At 46.1% G+C, this 26,810-nt stretch overlaps 2 protein-coding genes across 5 annotated transcripts in view; both read right to left on the reverse strand.

Annotated features, from left to right (window-relative positions):
* The window catches only part of LOC135914791 (heterogeneous nuclear ribonucleoprotein K-like), a 68,102-nt gene extending 66,082 nt beyond the window's left edge, over positions 1–2,020 (reverse strand). For all 3 annotated transcript variants that reach the window (XM_065447735.1, XM_065447730.1, XM_065447720.1), the window contains exon 1: positions 1,777–2,020. The gene's annotated coding sequence lies outside the window, so the exon portion shown is untranslated. The remainder of the gene's footprint in view (positions 1–1,776) is intronic.
* Positions 2,021–4,024: 2,004 nt separating this feature from the next.
* fry (Protein furry) overlaps positions 4,025–26,810 on the reverse strand; it is a 47,881-nt gene continuing 25,095 nt past the window's right edge. For both annotated transcript variants that reach the window (XM_065447745.1, XM_065447747.1), the window contains exons 7-10: positions 21,927–25,188; positions 15,792–16,010; positions 9,427–9,680; positions 4,025–8,472 (exon numbers count right to left, since the gene is read on the reverse strand). In XM_065447745.1, coding sequence (XP_065303817.1) covers positions 8,196–8,472; positions 9,427–9,680; positions 15,792–16,010; positions 21,927–25,188 — 4,012 coding nt within the window. In that variant the 3' untranslated portion in view covers positions 4,025–8,195. The remainder of the gene's footprint in view (positions 8,473–9,426; positions 9,681–15,791; positions 16,011–21,926; positions 25,189–26,810) is intronic.

The raw sequence follows: 26,810 nt of genomic DNA on the forward strand, positions 1-26,810 counted from the left end.
CAGCTGCACCCTTTCTCCCCTCAACAGCGCGAGCTCCAGCGCACGCGCTCGTGTTTCCGCGCGCAACACACCACGCACGCAACGCGGTGGACCCAGTAAAAATGTCAGCGCATCGATTAATTTCGAGTGTCCCTTTTCCCCTCAAATTGTACGCATTTTTACCTCCTTTTTTTCAAATTCTCACTCATCCGCGCACCTTTTGTCTTCTATAATCCCTTTTCTCTCTTTTTGCCGTGTTACAAAGACACCGATCGCAGGTTAAAAGCTCCACCCCCACCCCCTTTTTTTTCAGCTGCTGGTGATGTGCTGCTTTCCTGCACGACGCGCCTCACACCAGGGGAAGCGCCCCTCCCGCGACGCGCGCGCGCGCACACACACACACACACACACACAGTCGAGGTTTCGGGACACCGAAAACCCCACTCCAGCATCGCGTGGAGGAAGTCTTTCTTTAATATTCTTTAATGCGGATGTCACCCGGCGCACTTTTGATCGCGATCAAGCCCGATCCGGATCGAATTTCTCGGTCGTGATTGGCTCCTTTGAGCAAGCTGCGCGCGGGAGCCAATCGCAGTCGAGAATTACGATCCGGATCGGGCTTGATCGCGATCAAAAGTGTTCGTGTGACGCCGGCATAAAAATAAAAAAGTAAAGAACAGGTGCATGACGCGTTACAGGGAGCCGGTTTCGATTTACACTGAATGAAATCGACTTACGTAAATTTTTTTAAATGTTTACGCGAGCGAAAACAAACGACCTTTTTCGTTCATTCAATCTTGCAGAAAGCTGGATTACGTAACGTGTGTAACCGAGAGCCGTTCGCAGTTTACGAATGCAATTTGCAACAGGAGCCGATCGTGTCCCCGACACGTGTCACTTCAACAAGGCTTCCAAAAGTCGGCGCCGTCGTAGTACACTGTAGTCGTAGGCTGGTTTCGCAGTGCGACGACGCATTCAAATGCGAAACGGTCCCCGCCCGGGAGCGAATTTCGACGGCCGGTAGTTGGTGGGACGTGTATACACCCACGCAACCTGTTGCGAGCTTGGTCGCCCGCTAATAATGATCTCCCATCAAGAAAATGGTTCTCCCGGGTCGCGCCTCCCTTCGGCGCCGCATCTTTTAAGCGAGAGCGCCTGGTCTCGTGTGTATACGTACGGCTACCCAGAAAGCATCATCTCCGCTAAAAGCATCCTGCAAACAGCGCGGCGGCGCCGGCGCGCCCGGGTCGCGAGCACTGCCGCCTGCAGCTGCAAAATACACGAACGTATGTAATATGCAAGAGACTATCGCAAGCGCAGGCAGCGGCAGCACGCCCGCCTCTTGCCCAGCAGCCCAGGCGAGCACACGCAACAAAATTGCTCGCTCGGGGCACAGCAGGCTCCGGAGTTTCGCGAGCAGTTTGCAGATTGCTTTCCGGCCGCAATAGTGTCGCGCTAACTTCCTCGTTTCTCTTCAGTGAAGCATGCAGCGATACGCGCGGATCTTGATATATCGGGGAACACAGGAATGGAACGATCCCAACGCTGGGACCAGCAGCAGCACTCCTATCGGCGATTGCTGTTAGCAGCAACCGGCGCGGTGTGATCCGCGTGAACTCTACATAGCCAGCAGACCTTCAGATTGAGATCGTGGGTCCTTGCAGGCTGCAAGTGAAACTAAATCAAAACTCTGCTATAAAACACGGGAGGACCGACGAGAGAAGCGAGTGCGTTGCCGACGAGCCATCAACACCGCCGTGTTAGGCCTAACTGCTAGATCTGGGCAAAAATACTCACCAGAAGCTCAATGCTCTCGGTGCAGCTGCTGGGCTCGCGTGGGAAGTCTCGGTAGACGCTTGCGGGATGCACTTGGCAGGGACTAGCACGGTGGCGAGAATAATAGAGGCCACATAAACCGCAGCGGCAATACACCAAATTCAGACGCGAGCGCAGAACGAACGCCGAACAGCGAACGAGAGAGCAAAGCTATCCCAGCATGCCCAACGGCGATACGCGTGGCGACATCTGTGGCGTCGGGGCAAAACACTTGCTCGATGATGGCCGCTCGCAGCATCTGTGCTCGCGGTGGGTGTGCGGGTTGTGTGCTAAGGCGCGCGGCTACGTGGCACATTGTGATTCGTTTCGCATGTCTCAGGCTGCACAGCGCTGTTTGACATTTTTGCACAGCTGTGATGTTCTCTCAACTGAGCCGAGAATATTGTACATACTGCAAGTGTCCCTCTTACCGGTTCTCATAGATGCGCAGTTTTTTAAACTGCGATTCTGTTGCTGCAGAAACTCATTCAAGATTACTTTGCGTCTATGCGTTCTTGAAAATGTAATTGTAGCCGTTTGGTATGCATAGATAATTCGGCAAGCAGCGATCTCGATGGTAGTATTTTGAGCACGAACGATACGACTCGAAGTAAGGAATATCATGCGATTTACAATTTACTTTCAGATGTATTTGGTTGAATCGTTCGAGTACATATACAAACAAGCAAGCGATCTCACGTTCATCAGGCTAGCAAACCTTATCAAGCAGTCGTCAATCGTATCGGTACGCGTCACGTGTAAAATTTGTGTCGCTTTGGGTTTTTCTTTTCTAAAATTTATTTCTGCTTTTTTTCGTCCCAAGGTAATTCCTCATACTGCCATTTATAATTAAGGCTCAGTCACGCAACACAATAGGCTCACAAGAAATCACAAATGCGAGATGTATATATTACTCGGGTAACATTAATGTTCCTTCCAACAGCAAATTCTGAGGTTACTCCCAAATTAAGCTAAAGTGCGTGCTTCTCAAGATGCAAGTTGCAGAGGTGCCGGGACAATGGCACACAGGCAAAATATGAAGTCAAGGCTAGTTGCGTGTATCCACAGGCATTTGCTTGCGTTAGAAAGTGAATTAATGAATACAATTAAAGTATTTTATGGTGAAAATGAACCTTGACCCTTCAGCAAAGCAGCCCGATGCTCCATCATTAGCCCTTAATGAATACATTCACTGTGTGAAGTTGGCACCTATTTAGGAGGGTGGAAAGGGGATCTGCTGGAGCAGAAGGCAAGCAAGATAGAAGTGGTGAATGCAATGCACCATTGACTGTGTTTAGCTGGCGTGTAAGGCTAAAGATGATCTCAGAAGCATAAAAATGTCTGTGTTAACAACAGCTTGCTCAACTATGTAACCAGTTCTGTTGTGGTTAAACACGTAAAATGTGTCACTTAATATGTACTGGCTTGCAGACACAAGGCAAGCGTGTACTATCCTAAGAACTCGAAATCGTCAGACACAAAATTGTGCATTGCTGCTTTAGCAGCAGATGTTCTCGTAGGATACTGCCTCTGAACCGATGGAAATTTCTGGTGGTCTCACAATTGGCATGTCTTCTGTACGGGATGCCTAGTTCACCAGTTGTCATGTTAATTTATTTCCTACTGAGGTGTGTCATCACACCATCACCAAGCCACTCACAGAGGCAATTGGTCCCAAACTTATCGTCTTCTGTCCAAGATTGTCTAGTAGATCATCGCAGCATTTAGCATCAAGAAATGACCAAGTAATGTCTGCAAGCCTTTGTATTTGGCCTTTACGTAAACCCTGTTGCTTAATTGTGCCAATAATTTTGTTAACCCCATCCACCCCTAACTGTCTTTCCCCATGTCCCTTCCCCTGGTACAGCATAGCAGGTTATGAATGCCTGCCTCAGACTGACCTCTTTGCCTCTTCATGAATGAACCCGACCTCCATCTTTCCCTCCCTATATTACAGTATAGCCATTTCGTGGTTGTGGCAGTGATTGTGGCATACTGGGCACAAGGTTGTACATCCGATCCCCGACTGCGATACCTTCATTTCGATGGGGGCAAAGCGCAAAGATCACGCTCATGTACTGTACTTTCAGTGCATGTCGACATGATCAGGAAACTTCCACTTCAGCCTCTCTCGTAGCCGCTCTATTTTTTTGCCATGTTAAATCCCACCGATCAACCGATGTATGTGAATGTCGCAGAAGGAACAAACTACGCTTACACATATATTTTGTATAATTTATATATTTTACTTCAAATACAGATACACAGACACGTGTCGCTATGCAAAAAGAGTTTTACATAACATTTAATTCCACCATTTTCGCGTTCACTCATACATACAGTAAGCATTCATTCTTGTCATGAAAGGCGAAACTGCTTCTCCTAGTCAGGTCACGTGTCACTTCATATAAGAGTGTCAGATACAGCCAGTTTGGTGAAGGTAGGAGTAGGCATAACAGCTCTTGAGGAACAAAAAGTACAGTGACTCACGTTCACCAAATGCATTCATTTTCAATGAGGGTTAGGGACTAAAGGTCCTGTCATCGAGATCTAATGACTACAAGCTACAGACCAGTGGCACATAACGGTACCCTGTAATGGTTGCACACACACATGCACACAGAAGATTGCACTACGTATTAATGAGCTAGCTTTAAAGAAGTGAGGTTGTTCTCTCACATTAAGGGAAGCTTGCTGCCTTTTGTTGGCCACCGAACCTGCCGGGGTGCTTGCCTTTATATTAAGGTATAAAATGCATGTATACTGACACACAGCCTTCACTGCAGTAGCTTTTTCACTTTTGAATTCTAGTATTTGGCGAAAGCTTGTCTGGTTGAGGATGATCAGCTTCCATGTGACAGTGCCTTTTTCACTTAATTATTATGAGCATGATTACCGATTGTGACCTGATTTTTACCATTGCTGTTTTTTCTACACATGACTATAACTTGCACTTGATTTTACGAGAACTGCAACCAAATACAAGGAAAAATGGGAAACTGAACTACAAACTTCCATGGTTGAAGAGGCTGCTTAAAGAATGCAGAGCTGTTCCGCTGAAGCATGCACACTACAGGAGCACTGAAACATTTTCATTCTCTGATTAAAAACTAATTGAAACCTTTCAAAGATCCCTTTAAAAAATTTGATGCAAGGCTGCCGCAGTGAAAATGCTCCATTGTTACTAAATGGGAATAATTCCTGACTGTTGCAAGGGGAGGTGCCGAAATGAATGCATAAGTGCAGTGCCAAATGCATCTTTATTATTGTGAACAAATGATCTGTAAACAAACTAAGGCTAACTAGAACACAGTCTTCCATTTTCACATTTGTTACATCGTTTGACGTCGGCAGTGTTTCGCCTTGCATGCTTGGCCTGGGCCCGTGCCTTTTTATGCACCTTCAAGTTATGACTTGCGAGAACTGTTCTATTTCGTACCCTCCTATTTGCATTTCACTTGTTCGTGACAGTAAATCTGTCTTTCTTCCTGCAAGCTAACTTAACCACTGCTTATTGGCAGCAGCTGAAATTACATAGCAGTGCTCAAGGCTGACGGCATAAATGCTTTCAATAAACCATTAAAGGAAGTGCCATCACACCTCTCAACAAATTTGCGTACCATATTTACTCGTGTCAAAGCCAAGTATCTTTTTTTATACAGGCTAAATTAAATTCGTCTTTCATTTTTACATAGTTCAACTGCATTATTACAAAGTCGCATCTAACACGAAAATACTTTTGTTATATCCAACATTTGTTATAAGCATATAGAGTATACTTCCATTGATAAGACTCCGGTGAAGTAATTTTTTCTGGTTAATTCGATCTCGACTGAAAGTCCTGGCCAGTGTCCATGCATTTCTATGGGCCCAACCTTTCATTATTTCAATCCTAAAGTGGCCATGACCAGTCAGCATGCGTACATCTGGCCCCAATATTGACCCCTTTAGTGGAAGCGTCTGTCTCGGCGGAGCTTATGGGACGGTGAATGCATTGAAGACATGTAATTTTCAGTCCAAAACATCTATTTTTGGCCTGTGTGGGAGGATTTTCAAGCAATAACTGTCACGCACAATCTCTCATTACAGAATTTATCCGTTTCTAACGTGTGCCTCGTTTTTTTTTTTATTTCCCCCCAAAATTATGTTCCTCGCCTATTTTTTATTATTCAAGATTTCTGCTCTGTTTAGGAGTTTTAATATCACTTATGTGTTAGTCTTCTACTTTGGACACATAGAAAGTGGGCCCGTATATCATTCGGGTGCGTGTTGGGGAAATGCTACCAAATCGGCAGGATGTTTTGGCGTTTTTTTTTTTTCAGCATCTTGTTTAATTCGACCTGCCGGATAATTTGATCTACTTCTTCAGTACCGTCAGGGTTGAATTAACAGAAGTCAACTGTATTAGTTACACATTGATATCGGCAAAACACATTTTAGATTTACTTTGTTTTACCCTATAATTTGTTGACCCATGCCAAGTGCGTATCGAAGTTCGACAGTATAAAGATGGAGCGGGGACAGTGGACCATGTGTCGCTCAGGAAATCACTTTGCCCCCTCGCAAAGCAAGCGATTGCACAATAACTAGTATGAGCCATTTCCATAGCTATTGCAAGACGAAAGCCTTCATTTTGCTTGACAGTGTAAATGCTTTTGTGTACTAGGAACTTATTGCATTCTCTGACAAAAGAAAATGCTAGGAACTGGTAAGCAAGAAACATGTAAGTTGTGTTGATGGGGAAGACGAGTGATCATGTAACGCGAGTAAGATAGGTAAGATAGATAGGTAGGTGTTTTAATGAATAATCTTCCTGATAACAAAAATATGTGCTTTTCTTTATTTCTAACACGGGTGTCTGCTTAAAATTCAAGCCTTATACACAATCAGCGCTGTAATCAAAGGAATAATTTTTTTCAAATGCAAATTACACCTGTAGAAGATGGGCAAAGGAAAGCTGACAATAGAAAAAAATCGTACTGTGCAGGTGCAGGTGAACTTTGAGAGTTCTGTGACACCCACAAACCGCAAATTTAAGATACAGTAGAAGCTTGCTAATTTGAACTTCCAAGAGGACCGGAAGTTTGTTCAAATAAAACACAGTTCGAACTAAGGAGAGCCCCTTTAAATATAGTACCTGATCAATTCTGTGGTACAGTGTAACATACCAAAACTGTCGCTGGGCTCGCAATGCAAAAGTCTAATCTTTCCACAATCCGTGCATGACATGTGCTTGAAGAAGCCTAGATTCCAAGTCCTACTGCAACAAGATTGCACTTTGCGTGCCGTTTGCTGTGGGTGTGAGGAAAACCGTGCGAGGGTGAAACCACAAAGATGGTGTCTTGATGCACGCCGTACTCCAGAGTACCCAGTGTTGGAGATGACATGATCAAGCGCATGGTAATGTGAGCAAGCGCATGCTGAGAGCTCTTCTTGCTCCTCTTAAGCCGGATGCGAAAGGAGGGCACATGCTGCTCGGCTTGCTCCCATTGGTCTCGGCTTCCCATGTGTCTTTCTTCCTAATTTTTACCGACATTAAGGTAGATGATGAAGCATCTAAACTTCACCTTTGGCTCGGGTTTGTGTGAGAAGCGGCGCATGGCAGTGTTGTTCTGTAAAACCGTTGCATGGTTTTTGGAGTTTGAATTCGCGGAACTTTTTCTCTATTCAAATACATAGGACTTGGCCGAGACCGACAGAGCAGTTCGAATTATCCGTCAATTCGGATAAAGAGATTTCAAATTATCGAGATTTCACTGTAGTACTAGAAATGTAAATGTAGCTATATGTTCAATAAAAATCGTCCGAGAGATATCTGCACACATTTCATCACACCTATCGCATGTTATCGTGGCGCCGGTACATCTCATCCCTTCTGAATAACGTGGCTGTAGAAGTGCCAAAATGTCAATATATGTGTTGTCTTATTTGTTCGTGAGCACAGATTTCTTTCCACGATGGCAATGCAAGTGGGCCTCTTTTTAGAGTACTAAATACTACAACAGGATCCTGCCAGCAGAAATGGACGTATTATAAGATGCCAGAACTGCCTTGGACACAGATTAGAAAAAAATCAGAGAAAAGAGAGAACCAACATAAAATTAAGCAACCTCCAAAATCCAAAGGAAGACAGACAAACCTCGTGGTAGATATCTGGCGCAGCTGACTAGATTTAAAGAAAAACTATGGAACCTGTGTATGTTATTAATGCTCAGTGTTGAGAGCCAGTTTGCAAATAACAAGACAGGCAGATGCATTTGGCATAGCACTAGTGCACCATTTTGGCACCACTGCACGCAACAGTCCCAATGTGCTCCTGCCAAAAGGTCTAAATCCTTAGGGTGGCAGTGCAGACAGGCCTAAGCCGTGGTGATCTATACGTCGCACTGGGGCTGAAGTCTTCAGCAGTCTGACTTGCGGAACAGTGATGAGTCAAAAATGCAGGTGTGGTCTGGCGATGTGACCATGGCGCCTGCCACAGCGCCAATATCCAAGGCATGCAGTGCAGAGGACAGCTGCAAACTGAGTTCCCGCAGCCGCTGTCCAACCACCGCCAGGTCTGGATCGGGGTGGGTCATGGCGAAAAATGGCGGCATGCCCGCTCGCTGCTGGCTAAGATGCTGGCAGTAGGCGGCAAGCACGGCCTCTAGGTCTTCCTCCTCTCCAGGGCTGTGTTGTCTGCAGAACATAATCAAGTGCTCAAAATTTCCATTCGGTTATTACTGACTTGCTATTGTAGCTCAATCGCTATGGCACTGCGCTGCTAAGGTCAAAACCGCATGTGCAATCCCGCCATGACAGCCTCATTTCGATGGGGGCGAAATGCATACGTTCTCGTATACACTGACTTAGGTGCATGTTAAAGAACACCAGCTACTCAAAATTAATACGGAGCCCCACTACAGCATGCCTCATAATAAGATTGTGGTCACGGCATATAAAACCCCATAATTAAATTTTTTTCATTTTTTTCTTTCTCAGTTCTCCTTTTTCTCAGGAGGTCCCGATAGAGTCTTTGACTATTGGACCTCCTTATGTATACTGCGCACATGTAATTTTCTGTATTTTTACCAATAAATAAATTATGAAATTATAGTTACAACACTCAATACAGGACTAGTAAGAACTCGGTTTACCTCCCACACAAGGGACACAAGTGATTTGCTTTCACTACTTCTAAGTCATGCAACCAGTGTTCACTGCAGCTTGTGTGCATAAGATAAAAGTATTCAATTCACCTTTCTTATGCCCGCACGACATACAACACAGGTTAGTTTACATTGTGATATTGTAGCTTAGGCTACCGCCTGCCTACAGAATACAGGCTAGTTAGGTTTTATTAGTCTGGAGCAAGACAAGGCAAGTTGGTGTCCAATTATGTAAAGTAAGGTTAGGACTGGTGTGTTTCAGATGCAGAGCACAACAGCCGAGGCATCTGACTGCCACGACTGCAAAAGAGGCTCATTATTGTTTTACGCAGATGTCCCTGTACAGTGGGAAGCTCATGATTTTGTTTAGGGAAAAGCTCAAAAGACAGCCTTTCCCACAACTATCTCAACAGAAGCAAAGAGAGGTGGCCACATCTGTTGTGTCTGTTGTCTATGTTCACTGCAAACTGAGACAAAAGCCCACCCGTGCAGGTGCCTGGCCACTTCGGCCCACCGTCGCTCGTTGAGCAGTGCAGCCAGGGTGTCCTCGGGGTCAGCAGATTCAGCACCCTGAGGAGGTGGTGGCGAAAGCCGTTCACTCTCAGTGTCTTCAATAGAACGCAGCACCTCGCTGCGCACGGCCGTCAGCTCTTGGGACAGGTCGGCCAGCTGCCACTGTGGCGCAGCCCAGCCAAGTTGCTCTAACAGGCGCCGGTAGCCCTCTAGCAGCAGCAGGACCTGTAGCGAAGCATTTACTCTTGAAGTGAACCGGCATTATCCGCTCAGCTGAGAGTGCACAGCAAAAACTACTGAAGCAAAGCAGAAACCCCCAGTAGGACTTTATGACATGGCAGGCTGTCATCAACCACATTTTCCAATGACTTGTAACTCGAGCCATGTGAGGTGAGCAGTAGTGGTGATTAAAGCAAGCGATAATGACAGACAGTGATGAAGAATGAGAGGGAGAAAGACCATAATGAGAATTGGAGAGGCTAGCCAATCAAAGTGCCGGACATACTGCAACAGGTGATCAGGGTGAAAGATGAAAAAATAATAATAATAAAGAACACAAGAAAATAATTCGAAAAATTAAAGTCAACATTAAATTGAGGGAATAAGAAACTGCAAAACATGAGTTTGTGAAAGTAACAACACAAAACCCAGGTCTCTTAAGGCCAGAGCTTTCATTGGTGAATGGGTAATACAAAGCAAAAAAAGAAGCAGGGGAGAAAAGGTAGGTAAGAAGAGGGAATCAACGAGTGCAGCACCTGGGGGCAGTAAATACAACCATGCATGGTTGTTATGGCAACTGTGGTAATTGGACAACACTGATGCCATTCTCATCTACCAGACATTAGTTCTGAGCGAACCCAAAACAGTTGTGACATCAACTGGCTACACCAGAGAGCACAGTTGGTACTACTCAACGTTTCTTGCTCTGTGAATGAGACGCTGCAGTTGGCTTATTGAGTCAAACTTGCATAATTCATTAACATCAATAAGTCCAAATCAACTCCATTATTTTGGTTGTTCTGCCAGGTCACCAAAGTATTTTAAGGTTGCTTAATTAAAGAGAACCATGAACTGGACAGGTTTGAATACATTCACAGTGTGAGAACATGAAAGAGAGATGAGAGGGAGTGTACACGAGCCAGTGATCACATTGTCCCCACATTTCCTTTCTGCACCTTTTCTAGAGTCAGAAATTATGCTTCTGACAGTACAGCAGCTGGAAAATAAAAGCCTTTTTCAAAGGACATTCGTAGAACACTGCGTAATACTGTGGCATATATAGCAAACTTGTCTCATTATCATGTTTGACAGATCAGCCAACTGGAGATGGCTCTTAGAGCACAAAACGAGTGATGAACAGCAAGCCTGTCTTGTTAATTTTGCAACAGCTTCATGTACTATCACACTCAATAAGAGCTGCAACACAGGCACGCACCTGTCAGTTCTTTCAATAAAAATGAGCAGTGCCATTTTTCTTGTAAACGGGGTGCTACCAGTAATCGGAATGGTGTTGAGCAAGTTTTTTGTTTCGGCCCTGCCATGCTGCCATATTGGCACTGTATGGCAGCACCTACACACACACACACACAAAAGAAAGAAAAAGAAAAGTATTCTTGTGTTGTAACTTGTACTGAGCACGATAGTACATTTACAGTAGAATCTCGTTAATTCGAACTCCAAGGGGTTTGCAAGTTTGTTCTGATAGGTCGGAGTTCAAACTCAGGAGAGCCCATTTACATATAGCACCGTATCAATTGTGCGGTACGGTGCACAATACCAAAAACTGTCCCTGCTCGTGAAAAAGTCCATCCTCCATCAACATGCAACGACATGTGCCGGAAGGAGCCTAGGTTCTGTATAAAGTCTAGGGGCAATAAGATCATGCCTCGCGCGCCGTTTACTGTAGGTGCGAGGAAAAACATGGGAAGGTGAGCTGAGGAGGATGGTGGCTTGATGCAGGCCACCGTGCCCCCATGATGTGCTCATTAGCAGGGGAGGTGTCTAAAAGAATCAGAGCTACCAGCCAGAGGTTATCTGCTGCAAATGTAGGCAATTGTACTCTTGTGAAAGAAGGAAATCCGGACATGCCCTGCCCTCAAGTGTTCCCTTTAACAGTCGACCACTCTGTACATGTGCACGAAAGAGCATGGATCTGCGAAAAACTGAAAACGCAGCTCAGTGCAACAAATGCCGAGTATGAGCCAACGCAAAGCTGTTTTCTCCTTTAATTAGGCAAGTTCATCTTGGAAGTTTTATGTCTAACAGCTTCATTTGCTACCGTGTTGCATGCCTACCTGTAGTTTCCTCTTCTTGAATAAGCATATTTTATTTAACCCGACACAACTTCATGATACTTATTTGAAGTGTATGTGTAGTATGGTTTCACGCAAAAAAGCCTATGGATGCGCTTGGTACAAATGGGGAAAAAAGAAAATACACAAGCACCCAATTAAGGTGAAGTAATATGTAATATGTCACACAAGGACATCTGTCAAAACAAAAATGAGAAAGTGAGCAGGTGCTAAGAACAGGTTAATATTGGTTATCCAGGGGAGCCAGCAAAAAGTAGAGCAGCTACCGAGCATTATCCATACCTCTAATATTGAGCATAAGGAAATGCATAAGGAAATACATAAAGAAATAAAGAGAAATGTAATCATTATGCAAAAAAGAAGTGAGGCGTGCAGACAGGACACAAGAGTAGAGAAGTGGACAACACGAACGCCGACATGGGGGAAGATTAAAGTTTAACAAGGAATTTCCTCAGCGACACGTAATTCAGTTTCTTGACATTTCCTTGATCTTCAAACAAAATCATGTTTGTTGGCAGTACTCCCCAAGATCTTCGAAGCCGTTGCTAAACTTTCAATCCAAGCATTCCAATGTAGTAAAAAACGAAATTGCCATGTCATGCCTTAAGTCTTCCCTCACCAGATTCTGCATGCACAAAATGAGCACCAGTTTTAATGCGCAGGTCCGGCGCCTATTAGAAGCAGGTTATCCTAGTGTAGCAGTGGCCACTGTGGCTGAGCACCTAAAGAAGTTGGTTTCGAGAGGGACGGACGTGATTACAGAAAGTAGCAATAGCAAAAAAAGAGTAGTGGCTATTTCGTATATTCATTCAGTGTCGCACAGGCCTAAAAAAGTTGCAAGTAGATATGATGTTAATGTTGCTTTCACTGCTCCCAATAAGCTAGGTAAGATATGCGCTGCCGTACAGAATAAAAAGGAGCGGGTAAAAGGCAAAAACGAACAGATATTTGTCCAGTGAAGCACAATAAAAACAACAGTTTTACTGACTGTCGTATGGGTAAGGTTTATAATATTCCCCTTAGCTGTGGCCAGTTCTACGCAGGGCAAACGGGACGGTGTATCAATCAGAGGCTAATGGAACATAAAAGGTCATTAAGCGGTGGATCGCCTTCTAATCTTTCGCTACATTGCCGAGATTGTAACTGCACGCCAGATTTAGATGAATGTGCAATATTGTTCAGGCATAAGAATGAAGATACGCGTCTTATGGTAGAAGCATGGCATATGTATAATGGTGGAAGTGCGCGCGTGAGTCAGCCTTCGATTACTTTACATAAGGAAGAGATTAAGTGCCTTAACAGCTATCTCTCACGTTGACCGGCACCTGTACCCGACTGACACGTGGTGTTGCCATTCCTGAGCATGCGCAGATGAGTTTTGTGTCTTCTTTCTTTTTTCGCCTCAGTGCTCCTTTCAGTTGATAGTCGGCGTTCGTGTTGTCCACTTCTCTACCCTTGTGCCCTGTCTACACGCCTTATTTCTTTTTTGCATACTGAATCCTTACCAACTAGCTCAGCTTTCTGTTGTTCTGAGAAATGTAAAACTGTGAAATTGACAACACTATGAATACAAAGCACAAAGGAAACACCATGCGACAACCATTTGATATTGTCTTGTTTACCTCTCAGCATCTGTTACACAAAATAAGCCCTATTTATACTAATAACCCTGCTACACGGCTACCCACAAGAGACTCCCTAATGGAGATCTACGCAATGGAGTTGTGGGTGTGTTACATGGCACAATGTGAGCTTTTCAACCGGTGCCACATGAGACAGAAACTATGCTCCTGCGCTTACTTTCCCATGCAACTGCTCACATATACAGTCACCGTAGTTTTTGTTTAATGTAATATGTAATCTAATAAAATCACAGCAAGAAAGTTTGCTGTACGTTACTGCAAGACTTGTTTTCCAAGCATAGCTAATTTGAAAGCAATGCTGGCCACACTGTGCTCTTGCTTTAGTGCATGGGCAGCATCGGTCACGTTGTTTGACTGGTGCACTTCGAGTTGTGATTCTGAGCTGTGTAATCGTGCGTGTGCATGAGTTTGCATTGAGCTGAACTGCTTCCAGATGAGTGACAAAGCGGATAAACAAACTAAATGACGGAACGACATTTCCCCATGCGGCACGGGGAAGCATTGGTGTAGAGGGCACAAGTGCTACGTCCTTAAAAACAAATTAAAAACTCCCATTACGTGGCTATAAACCAAGGCAACAAAAACAATAATGCTGAAATTTGTCAGTGATCCAGTTATGACGATTTTATTTGCGTGGTTTTCTTTGCAGCTGTAGCTATCTGGGCACGAGAGTAATCTATCCAACCGTGGTGGTCACTGCCGAACTCCCTTCGCCAAAATCTCCATTTAACTTCCTTGGCACAAGGGAGATTGTGTGACATGGAGCGCAACTCCCTTGACGTGGAGTTCGCAGGTGCCCATGTGACAGGGTTATAACACAACCCAACACAAATGTACATCTACTTTCCTACATCTCTCACCTTAGATTTTATTACTCAAGAAATTAACACAAAAATATTTCAAAAAGGCTGTCGCTTTATCTGTAAGCTGGCATGCATCTAAGTCAGTCCCATCACTCACCTGTACTTAGGAAAAAACATGGTATGTGCTGCAGATATACACAAGCACAGATATGGCATAAGTGCATCCTACAAGTGGTTCAGAAATTTCTGGTCAGTCTATAGTCCATGTAACCAGCCAGCCATCACAACATCACTATGCAATGTTTCTAAGCCTCTAAAGTGGGTCTGGACGCTTAAGTCAAAGCTGGATTCATACATCATGTGCAATTGTCTAAGAACAACATATCAACATGCCACTATATCACATTAAAGGCTGCACAAACCATTTGCACAAATTGAAAGATTCACATTCACATTACTAACTAGCTGTCTTACAAGATGCCATAAGATGTGAGACAGCTTGCATTCCAAGTCAAAAGCCATGCAATTAAAAAAAATTTGCAAATAAAAAGCATCCTTTCGTCTTAGATGTCTGTTCACCTTTTTGTTTTATTCATAATGAACAGAAAATTCCTCCCCAGGGCATCATGTGGGGTGAAAGTAATTGACATTCTCACCACACATATAAGCACTTTCACGTGAAATTACGAAGCATGCAGATTCCATGCGCTATGAGACCCAATTTAGTGGCATCTTTGGATGGTCATTTTTGAGCGTGCTAAAGCACTCCCAAAAGCCTACATACAGATGGTCAAAAAGGCGCCCTCCAGTACATTTGGATGGTCATTTCCAATTGCTTGACTCCAGATCAGAGTGACGAAACCCTGTATTGCCGTCAAAGCAGCCGAGAAATATGGCCAGTTCCTGGTCATGTGACCCCACCTGCTGTTATGGTTGTGCTGAAGGAGGACTCCTACTTCGTTCATATGCTGCCATGTTTCAGACCTAAACCTGTCTCAATGCTGCCGGCACTGGTGGCGGCACTGGTGGCGGCACTGGTGGCAGCACTGGCTGCGTTACCGGAAGTACCCTCAGCTTTTGCTTCCTTTCCTCTCACTGCTCCAAAAAGCAGCCAGCTGTTCAGTTGGTGCAAGATATTCTTGGATCCAAAGTGGCCCTGTAATCGGTTCGCTCGAATTCAGAAGATCGCGGTGACCATCTGAAGATGCCATAAGTGAACCATTCAAGTCCATTTCATTACTGCGGCTAACCAAGTACCAGTTTCTCATGTCAACCCCAATGCTTATGCCATCTCCACTCTTTGGTGGAAGATTGATTATGTTAACGCTTGCCCTAAATAACTGGTTTGTGTTATTTGCTATCATACTGTCCTCTTCTTGCTGCCACTCCTTTTCCTTTTTTTCTAGAGTCCAACCAACACCACCGACCAAAGCATCTAAACCAGTCAGACACCACAATGAAAGCTTCACTTTAAATATTCATATCACAAGGACTTATTACTAATATTTCCTGAACAATTGGCTGATCAATACTGCTTTAGAGGAGCATAGAGAGTCACCATAAGGCAGCTCCAGAGACCTGAAAGTGTAGCCGGTAGAGTGCACGGCACAGGTCAAGGCGCTGCTCCAGAAGGAGTTCCTGGGAGAGGGATTCCCCAAGGGCCTCCAGCTTGGCACCCGAACGCACGGCATCTGCTGCCTCTACCAGATGCTCCCGCTTCTCCAAGAACGTTTCCCAGTGCTCCTGCTCCTCCAGCACCAGGCATCGCAGACGCTCTGTCACTGCTCCTCCGCGGCCCTAATAGCATGGTGAAAGAAAGAAGAACATGCAATCTGTCAAAGGACAGTCAAAGGAGTCAAAGAGTCAAAGGACAGCAATTCGTTATATGAGAAGCCAGAACCAGGACCAGCAGAGGCACCATTAAGGCATAAAGCCTTAATTTGTGCTTTGTGACTTTACAGCCTCACATATGGTCTTTCATACAAAGTCATAGGTGGCGCCTGTTACAACTGCTTCAGGCCTCATATTTTTTTTCTGATGTGAAATGCTTCAAGAACATGTTTAAAGTACAAATGTACGACTGCAAATCTCATTCAGCGAAAAATAAATACTTATTTACAAATATGAATTACCCACTTTTGACTTCTTGGATATTCATACAAGAGAGACAGATTGTTTTGAGTGACAGTAGTAACGTTGTAGTGTGCTTTCACAGATGCTGTTCAAACTAATGGGAACTATCAGTACTTTGGTAGTACTCAAAATACAGCACTTCTGGCTCACGTCATCTAGAGTGCCATTGCTGCCATCTTCACTCAAAGAGAGAAACACAAAGTCAATGCTCTTGTCTCTTTGACTATCATTACCTGATCAATAGGAACATGTTGCATTTTTGTGCCACATGGACAACACCCCATGTTTGCCTTCACCGCAGAAAATCTCATGCAAATAGAGAAACTCCTGCATGCAAGGAATGCCTACTACCATCTAGTAAAATATCTTAAAAGCTATTATATGATGTCTGCTACCATCTATGTTAGGAAAAAAAAAGAAAGAAAAAAAGAGATGTGTTCACCAGTTCAGTGTTGACTTCAAGCATAGTGACACGTGTACTTATCTTTATCGGTCACGACCACGTGACAATAGACTGTGGTAACAGCTATGCATTTGCTCCCTTTTATGGATGTGGGTAAGGGGCCAAGAAGGTCCATGCCGACACGGAAGAAAGGCTCCGTGGGAACATCGATTGGATGAAGGTGGCCAGCAGGCTGTGCACATGGCCTCTTTCGATGCTGGCAGGGGTCGCAAGCCGCAACGTAACGTCGCACAGAGCGGTAAAGGCCTGGCCAGAAGAAGCAACGTCGAACTCTGTCATAAGTGCGGGAGGTGCCAAGGTGCCTGGCAGTGAGTGCGTCGTGAAGCTCAGCAAGAACAGCAGAACGGAGATGACGAGGGACAACTTGCAGTAAAATTTGGTCCATGAGAGCTGGTGTTGCATCCATAAAGAATGTTGCCATGGAGCACAAACATTCTGGTCGAGCAATCTGATTGTCCTGAAGTCAACCACTCAATGATCGACCGGAGAGAGCCATCCTTTCGCTGCTCAGTAACTATGTCGTGAAAGTCAGAAATGGCCAGAAGGCAAGTGTTGGCATCCTGTACATTGTTGCCAGGAGGATCGACAGGATGACGAGACAAGCAGTCGGCATCTAGATGTAAGCGGCTGGACTTGTAGATCACGACAAAATAATACTCCGGAAGTCTGAGCACCCAGCGACCAAGGCGGCCAGTCGGGTCTTTTAGTGACGATAGCCAGCAGAGGGCATGGTGGTTCGTGATGACAAAAAATGGGCACCCAAACAAGTAAGGGCGAAATTTAGTCACTACCCAGCACCTCCACCAAATGTTACAGAGAGGAAGCCTGATGCACAAATGTATATGCAACTAGTTAAATGAAGAAAAGTTTGTGGTAATCGCGCAGGCTGGTACAAAGATCATAGCTCCAGGAGACAGTCTACCACTTCCTCTTCCTTTTCGCTCACGGTCCCGTACAAATGTACCGTAACAATATCATAAACAAGTTGTTTTAATGCACTAGCATTATTAGGGTACTTCACGCACGTTCTGAATGCTATTTGTCTATGCATGTATGCTTGTGTGTATCTATGTACTTATGTACCTAACTGTTGTTCCGCCTACCTGAGTCACGGGTAGTCCGTGATCGAATGGGTAGCGCATCGGGCTGCTGTGCTGTGGGAACAGGGTTCAAAACCAACCATCAGAACAACTTGTCACAGAGTATGTGGCAATGTGTACGTACGTACCACTCCTCAATGAGCCTCTTTCACGCCAACATGGGTAACTGCAGATGAGGGACTTGGTAGATACCGCTGTTCAAAAAAACTTTGTGATGCCGGCTTTGGAGTACTCGGTATGTGCCAGTAGGTGTGTGCTGCTCTTCAATACATGTCTTTGATGCCAACTTGGGTAGCTAGGTACATGCCAATGGCAATGTGCCGCTCTACAATTACGAAAAAGATCCCTTAAATTTATCCGATGCTGAGTGGAATCGAGCCAATATCACAAGGGTTCCTCAAGGACAACACGATGCTTTAGCAGACCACACCACAAATGCACTGGCTGTGTTCCATTTTTCAATGAACGTCTTTCACACTAACACTTCAGTAGGCTGTGCCATGAATGCACAGAATATGTGCCACTGTTCAATGAGCCTCCCACCAACTTGGGCCACTAAGCCTGTGCCACTGGGTGTGTGACAAGCGAGGGAACAATTCTCAGCTTTTGCAGGCACCGGTGTGCCACTTTTCTTGTCTAGAATGCCATGTGCATACGTCTTGGCAGCGCCACTAGATGACGCAGCGTGTCCAGAAATAAGCAGGAAAAAGGAGCCCGGTTGCCACATGATGCATTTCTCACCGTTAGCACATACCGGTGTGCCACACATGTCGAAGGCTGTACGCAGAGTTTGTGGTGGCGGTGCTAGATGGCGCCAAGTGTTGTTAGGGAAGCACAACATAGAAATCCTGCTGCAGTACACGCCTCATAACTCATTTCGACGGTAGCAATGTGTTGTGTCGCTACATTGATTCAACGCTAAATGCATTACTGTTGACAGTCATTGTGAGATGGGGTGCCCCCGAATTTTTATCCACTTGTCAGTATATATGCATATGTAGCCATGACAGTGCTTGTTCACGTTACCTGCAGGGTATGATAACAACACTATGGTGATGAGCTTGTGTACATTTTTGCCCCTGGATTGCTTAATAAGTACATGGATGAGAAACCATCAGAGATCAAACAAAATGCTGTTGCCTGGCCATTACATTACGATGAGCTGTAGCATATACAGGTGGTGGAAATGAGAGTAAATGAACACAAAATTCACATGCAGACATGTTGCAGACACTAAAGCTTGGAAGGCTGAAGTCAAGAAAAAGCTTATTTTTCTGGCATGAGCTAAAACTTAAAGGGTCCCTGAACCACTTTTTATCGAAGTAGAGAGAGGCATTTGAAGTGAAAATAGGGTACTTCAGAAATACTTCGCTGCAAAAGTACTTCGATGCGTTCAGCATAAATGGAGTTGCTGGCAATCAAACACGGCCTCCGCTGTGCTCCCGTTCCTTCTTCAATGCCTTGTACTGCGAAGGCTATGGTGCAGTGGGGCGTGCCTACAACGCACCTCCTTCTAAACGTCACCGTGGCGCTCAGTTCAAATTTCATTTCGGATGTTAATGTAGACATCACGACTTCCACCTTTGGTGCCTATGACGCGCTAAACATAAGCCAAACTTAGCGAGCCGCAGTGTGCTTAGCTAGTGGACTCGTGGCGGCACCCTGCAGCGGCTGCGGTATCTATGCCATGCGGCCGATCGCAGCTTGATGTCAGCTATCAGCCAATAGCAGCCGTCTAAGGGAATGATGAAATAAAGCATCCGATGACAAAATAAAGCGTCCAGAAGAGAGTGAGGACAGGGCCTTCTGTTGAAAAGAGAGCGTTAGAGAGAAAAGTGATTTCACGATCTGCTTGCGAGTTCCACGCACCATGTACGACAGCAAAATTTGGCTGAGATGTTGACAGCAGCGTATGCTACCCACGGACCATGTTATTTCACCAAGCCCGAGGGGTGGTTCAGGGCCCCTTTAAGCTACCAGCTTTACAATGAACAAGATAGTGGCAAACAAGAGCTAAGTTCATCTGCTTTTCTTTTCCAACAACAACACAGGCGACAGAGCATTTTCAGAATTATTTGAGTACTTAGCAGCATGTTTGTCCACCACACAATCATCCGTCGTTGCTGGATTCTGTTAACAGCAATAATTAGGGGTGTGCAAATACCATATAGTAGATTTCAAATTGAATATCGAATAGAATATCAAATATCAGAAATCTTATTACAAACTTTCATGCTTCCAAATTCTGTGCAAAAGACAGGGCTACACATGCTCAGGAGGCTAATCGCATTACTTAACAAGTACCGTGCTAGCTATCAGTAACTTAGGTACATAAGAATCGAGTTGTATAGTATGCTCTTTACTCTTATTAAAGGGAGCACCAAATTAGTATGTGCAGTTCACATATGAAGGTCTGGAAAATATTTATTTATAGAATGTCTATCAAACAGGATTGTCTAAGTGCTTTTTTTCCTCTGAGGTTGAAGGAAATAGCAAAGTTGCACTAAATGCAAATGTGTATTTCAGTTTAATAGTGCTTAATAGAAAGTTTCTATTTCTTATAAAGTGTTGCTTTTTAGTTTCCTTCCAGAAAACAGGAGGGTTTTTCCCTCTTTATGGCAGGTAGTCTCTATGGGTTACCGTCAGCTCATTAAGGCCAATCTGCACGACAGACAAAAGTGGGGAAAGCACACGAAGTCATTTGCCATTGCTCCGCGCGGTTACTGGTGCTATACAGATTGATCACAGTCGATGCTGATCGTAATGAGTCCTCAAATAGTCAGGAAGCCCATGGCAAGTTCGCGCAATGTTCTCCCCCGTCCCCCTTTTCTTTTTTTTTTCATCTGCAGCCAAAAGTCAATGCGCTGCCACATGATATTTTCAAGCCCACCATGTAAATCCAAAGCTAGTCTTGTGACGGGTCGCTCAAAACTACAAAAAGAGACCGTTGTGTGCATACAAATAACATTCGAAAGGAGGGGCCACCGAACGGTATTTCTCAAAGATGGCAGCTGTGAACATGCAATGGTCATCCTGTGCAGTCACTTTTGTTAGCGAGGCATTTTGTTGGCGTTCTGAGGGTCGTGCAAGCAATGTGAATAGATCTGCATTAATTCAGCAATTGTAACTTTAGTTCCGAACACCCAACGATGCAGCTTCGATTAGACCTAGCGGCTAGACATGCGCCGGCCCCTGTGATAATGTGCTGCAAGCCGTTGGGGAAAGCTTGTCATTATTATGTTCCTACATAGGACTCATCAATGATCGGTCACAAGATTATGCTTATGAGTTAGATTGACAGCTGTTAAAGCAGCATTCAGGTCCACGGTCAACCAGCTGGCAACTACCACGAGCACGTGTGCCAAGTTCACCTGTGTACTAGCATGTAAGTAGAAAGCTCAAACTGCACAAATCTGCATGTGTGAACACTGAACTCGTGCATTCAATATGATCAGCATGCCTTCCGGTGGCTAATTCACTTCATCTTCACTCATGCTTTCATGCTTTCCACATGCCCTGCTTTTGTTGTTCCCTCTGTTCAAAGTAGCGTTAGTGGTTTTCATCGATTCGGTCGACCTGGTCGAACCTTCTACCGATAAAGGTCATGCGCCATGGGAATGCTGCACACATCATGGCACCAAACACGGCTGCATCATTCACCGAACGTACCAATACTTTAAAGAAGTTAATGTTCCAAATATCCAATATTAGATCATGGATTCGTGAATCGAAATATCCGAATGTCTGCAATTCTATTCGAAATCGAATATTCGAGTATTCGCACACCCCCAGTTTACAAGGTCAAAACCAAGGTGAAAATGTGCAAGTGGAAAAGGAAGGAACATATAAGGGTCATAGTATAACTGTGACTTAATGACTTTTATAATCAAAACTTGGTTTTATGCCAAACTCAGCCAAACCAAAAGGTACTGTTGCCACAAATAACTGCCACAATGTTAGTGTGCAAATGCAAATAAATAAATAAACACACAAGCTATGCCTAGAGGAGTTACTTACTATGGAAGTCACTTGGGGGTCTACATAGACGAAGGGCAGTTCCGCTTGAGTGGCCAGCACATCAAGCACGTTGAGAAACAGGGCAGTCACACGGCGTAGGCAGTCAGTGCCAGACAGTAGCTGGCAGGACTCTCGTGTCATGCGGGAGACTTTGCGGAATGACTCCCGTAGCAGGCGCCCCAGAGTCTGGTAGATGGAACTGGTGTCCTCTGGGGAGGCAGCCATCAGGCGGCGTAGGCTCGCTCTCCAAGCATCTTCCGCATCATCAAGTGGCGGTGCAGTCGCAGTAAGTGGAGAAAAGCTCGGAGAAGTATTGCTAAGGGTGAGGTCACCATCACTGACAAAGCTCTGTGATGATACTGACACAGGGCTTCCAGGTCTCCGAAAGCTGCCTTTAAGAGGTAATGAAATTGCAGGGAAGACAAGGCTGCTTGTGCAACTTGGCAGCTCCGAGTGATCGTAAAGGGGTGAAACACTACCAGCATCATCATCAGAGGACTCTTCCCGCCTGGGTGTCGCGACACTGTAGCGCACAGTGATGCTCGAGTCAGATCCAGAGGGCTGGACCGCACCCGTGCACTGCACCTCGAAATTGGGGGGCGACCGGCGCCGTACTCCCCAGTTGAAGTTGTCCATGCTCTCGCCTTCCTGACTTTCCAGCTCGTACTCAAGGAAATCAAAGTCCTTGAAGATGCCAAACTGCTGGTCACTGTGCGTGCCATCGTCCAGTTTGCTGTCAGCCGAGACATCGTTGTTGGTGGCAGACACCTCCTCCGTGCTGCTGCACATGGAGGACTGACGCTCGGCAACATCGCTGGTCTGGCTGAAAATGACCGAGGGACTTTTAGGAAGCCCAACACGTTGGCCACAGGCCGTCAACAGGCTGATGAGATGCTCACGAGTTCGTCCCTGTGACAGCCAAGGGCGCCTCCAGCCACCGAGAGAGCCATTTTCACTGAAAGAATGATTATGCGACAAGCTACGCCTTGGGGAGCTCTTCTCTTCTTTGGTCTCATTAGACTCCTCTTTGGTGTCTGGGTTTAGGCCTACGACGGGAGTTATGGAGAGGTCAAACGTAAAATCAATGGTGCGACCGGGCAGCTCTCGTTTGGCAGAAAACTCGGATTCCGCAAATGAAGTGCTGGAGGCAATGCTAATGCAATCAGCTGTGGTTACACCCGAAAGGGACGCAGGAACTGACGAAGGTGGTGCAGCCAAGCTGGATGACCGAGCCACAACATGCTTCAAGATCTTTAACACGTCCTTCCAGTGAGAGCCCTCCACGTGGCGAGCAATGGCTCGCAGAAGGTCAGCATTGATTGTCTGTGCCGCACTTTGTATGTCCATGTAGAGGAGAATACAGTAGAGGACATTGAGCATATGCTGCATTAATGAGGGAGGTCCTTTTTCCACTGTCTCAACAAGGAAAGAGACGATGCCAATGAATACATGAGAGTAGGCGTCATAGAGGTACTTGACCACACACTTGGTCCACTGCAGGTTCTCTTTGCTGAAAGAGTGCTGGCTGTAGAGAGTCATTACTGTGGCAAGGTTTTCCAGCTTTTGCGATCGCTCCATGCACACCTGGGCAATGGCCCTTGCAGCACGGACGCACAATGGAGCAGGGTCATCGAAGTTCAAGAGTAGGTACGGCAGCAGTGCCATTACATGAAATGGGAAAGCCAGCGATTCTGTAGGGTCCACAACTGGCACGTCTAGGTGATGGGTCAGCTGGCAAAGGATGTTGATGGTCTGGTCAAATGCAGCTGGACTGGTGCAACCCTTAAGCAGCAGTGCATGCAGTCCAGGAAAGCCAGGCCACTTCATCTGGTGCTGGATTTTATCTACTTTTTCCAGGAAGTCTGTGTTCTCTAGCGGCTGCTTGCTGAGCACCTTGTCCAACAAGCGCAGGGCAAGTAGGAACTCATGCTCATAGTCAGAATCAAGAAGGGACACAGCGATCCAAAAGAACTGTGCCAACAAGGTCATTTTATCTTCTTGAGTGTACTGTTCATCAGCCATCTTCAGTGAGAGAGCGCTGCGAGAACGTCCCAGGCTGTTGCCCCGCAATCTTGCCTCGTCGTCTGTGTATGCACGTGACCTGGACTCACGGCAGTCAGATGTTGGACTTTCGGGCAGCTTTTTTCCAGAGTAGGAGACTGAGTACGAAGTGCTGCGTATGTGAGAAACAAACGGGGTTCCAACTGGAGAGTCCAAGGGTGGGGGAGCACTCCTTCGGTTATCTTTACCAGCAATATTTGGTGCTGACTGAAAAATCTCTCGCATCAGATCATCAATTCTGAGGTTTGTGTCCAGAGAGTCAACACCTTCCTCAAGGGTGAGCATTAGCTCTGTTACATAACCCTGCATGTCTTCTCCCTGTTCGGCGACAGTTTCAACAAGCCGCGACAAGATGTCAACCAGCATGCGAGTCGTTATTGGCACGCGCAATGCACGAAAGATCTGCAGCGAACGGCCTGCATAGTGACGTGATGAGCACGAAAGTGCCAGCTGCAGGGCAACTTGTGCCCACCGCTGCTCTATGTGAGCCTGCGGAAGCGAGTCCTTGAACACGGTCACCACATGATGAACAAATGTGCTCAGCTGCTCCGCACTTTTCACGGTCCACACTTTGGCTGTGATATCTTCATAAGCCCATAGGGGTGAGTCTTTCTTAGAAGCAAGGAAGTCAGTTAGGGCCTTGATTGTTGCTTCAATGGGCCGTAAACAACAAAGATCTTGTTCTAGGTCTGTGCCTCCCAGCTTGATTCGCACAGTGGACTCCAAGTTAGGCTGGTTGCTGCTAGACTGAGCATTGGTTTGGCATCCTGTGGTTATCGTCGTTGTCATAGTTGTTGTTGTTGACGATGAGGTAGCTGTGTTGCACTGGCTGGTTGATGACTGGTCTTGAACCAAGGTGGCTGCAGTTGCTGGTGTAGGGTGAGCAGACGCGGCATCAATCATTGACACTGGCTCCGTAAAGTTGGTGGTGGTGAGCACACGTGGCTGCGAATGTATGCCATAACCCAGTTGACGAACACGGTTGTCCAGAAGGATGCGTGCAATCCCCAGGTGGTCCCTGTGCTGAGCCACAACGACAAGCAAATTGAGCAAGAGGCGAGTGCAGTGTTCGTGCACAAGTGGTCGAGCATGGTCGAGCCCAAGGAAGAGCACGTGGAGCAGCATGGGCAGGTGAGGCCCCCAATCCAGAGGCACGCCGCTCACCACAACATCCGTAAGTAGCATGACCGCCAAGTTACATCTGGACAGAAAAAAGAAAAGTACCACATGAACCCAAAGTACAGTCAGTGCAATTGCTACTGCACCTCATTGCAGCCTCATGTATCTTGATAAATTTTGTAGTAAACTTGTGACGATCTTATGACGACTTTGTGAATTATCTTTGTGAACCTTGTTGAACCACTGTGCTTGTGCACTGGCCTGGGCTACCTGCAGGTTATTTCAGTTGCAGACATATATCATCGACATTAATTATCGAGCCCTGTGAAGAGCCTATCCCAAAACAATTATGGTAAGCAATCCAGCATACATGTTAAAAACAGGCAAAACACTCAACCATTCGAGAAATCATGCTGTCAAGACATAGTCAGATTGATTGATGGGGACTCAACGTCCTAAAATGACACAGGGGATAGAAGAGATGCTGTAGTAGATGGCTCTGAGGTTCATTTATTTGCATCAAAGCATGGCACACAAACATTTCTGCCCTTAGTCCACCTGAACTCTCATCCCGTCATAAATGTGCACGATTGTGCCTTCTTCATAAGATCTATAGTTTCAACCCTACTCTAAATGAATACTGTTACGTTTCGCCTACGACGCGCAGTGTAGCCTGCGCGGATGCAACGTTTGCTGGGGCTTCGTTCAAAGCGGCGGACATTTTGGCCCGTTCGGAGCGGCCGCGACGCATCCCCGCCGAGCGCGTCCCGGCATGTTCAGTGCCACGTGTCTTTGTGTGTGCGTGTGTGTGTGTGTGCCCACGCTTGTCAAAGCGCGGCAGCCGGGGGGAGGAGCTCCCCCAGTGTGAAGCAAGGAGGTCTGACCGGCGCCGGCCCGGCTGATGCGTCACCTCCTTGTCTCTACATGTCTCTCAGTCCGTCCGTAGCTCGCTGTCACGTGGTGTCATCTCGTGACCTTCCTTCTTGCCTGCGACGCCAAGAGTATAAGAGCAGCTGCCCCCGGACGCCAGGAGAGAGGCTCCGATTTCTTCTGTTGAGTAACGTGCTCTCCCGTCTCTCTACTTCGGTCGACCTGACCGCCCGCTCCTTGCGATGCTAGAATAAACAAGTTGTTCTGTTAGCAGTCGCCTCATGCTTTGCTGGGACCTTCGGATGCTTCCAGTGTGCCCCAGGCCGCCAGGCCAACGCTACCCTTGGGGCTTGCGACCCATTTGCAACAACGGGCGCCAACGGTCCGGTTGCAACAACGGGTGTCAGCACTGAGGTTCCGACAGCTGGTGGCAGCGCTGAGATTCCAACAGCCGGTGCCATCGGTGCGGATCAGACATCTGGTTGCCAGCGGTGAGATCGCGACAACGGAGGCCTGCAGTGAAGATATGCGGTTGACTGTATGCTGAGCAGCACAACGACCATCCGGGAGCAGTGCAACGATCCCTGTGTGATGACTGGTTGCCTGCAGCGGAACGACTGCACTGAATTCTTGGCTGCGAGGTTTGGTGAGTGCGGGACTTTCTTCTTCTGAGTTTTGCCAGGCTTTTGTTAGTGTCAGAAACAGAGCTGGTAATTGTGGTTGTCGTTGCTGCCGGGTTAGTTGCAGCAAGACAATAGTAGGCAGTAGAGAAAGCAGCATTCAGAGCAGCCATGGATTTGAAGTCGTTGCGCAAACCGAAATTGTTGGAGCTTG

The sequence above is a fragment of the Dermacentor albipictus genome, chromosome 1 (assembly GCF_038994185.2).
Source record: "Dermacentor albipictus isolate Rhodes 1998 colony chromosome 1, USDA_Dalb.pri_finalv2, whole genome shotgun sequence".
In the NCBI taxonomy this organism is placed as follows: Eukaryota; Metazoa; Arthropoda; class Arachnida; order Ixodida; family Ixodidae; genus Dermacentor; species Dermacentor albipictus.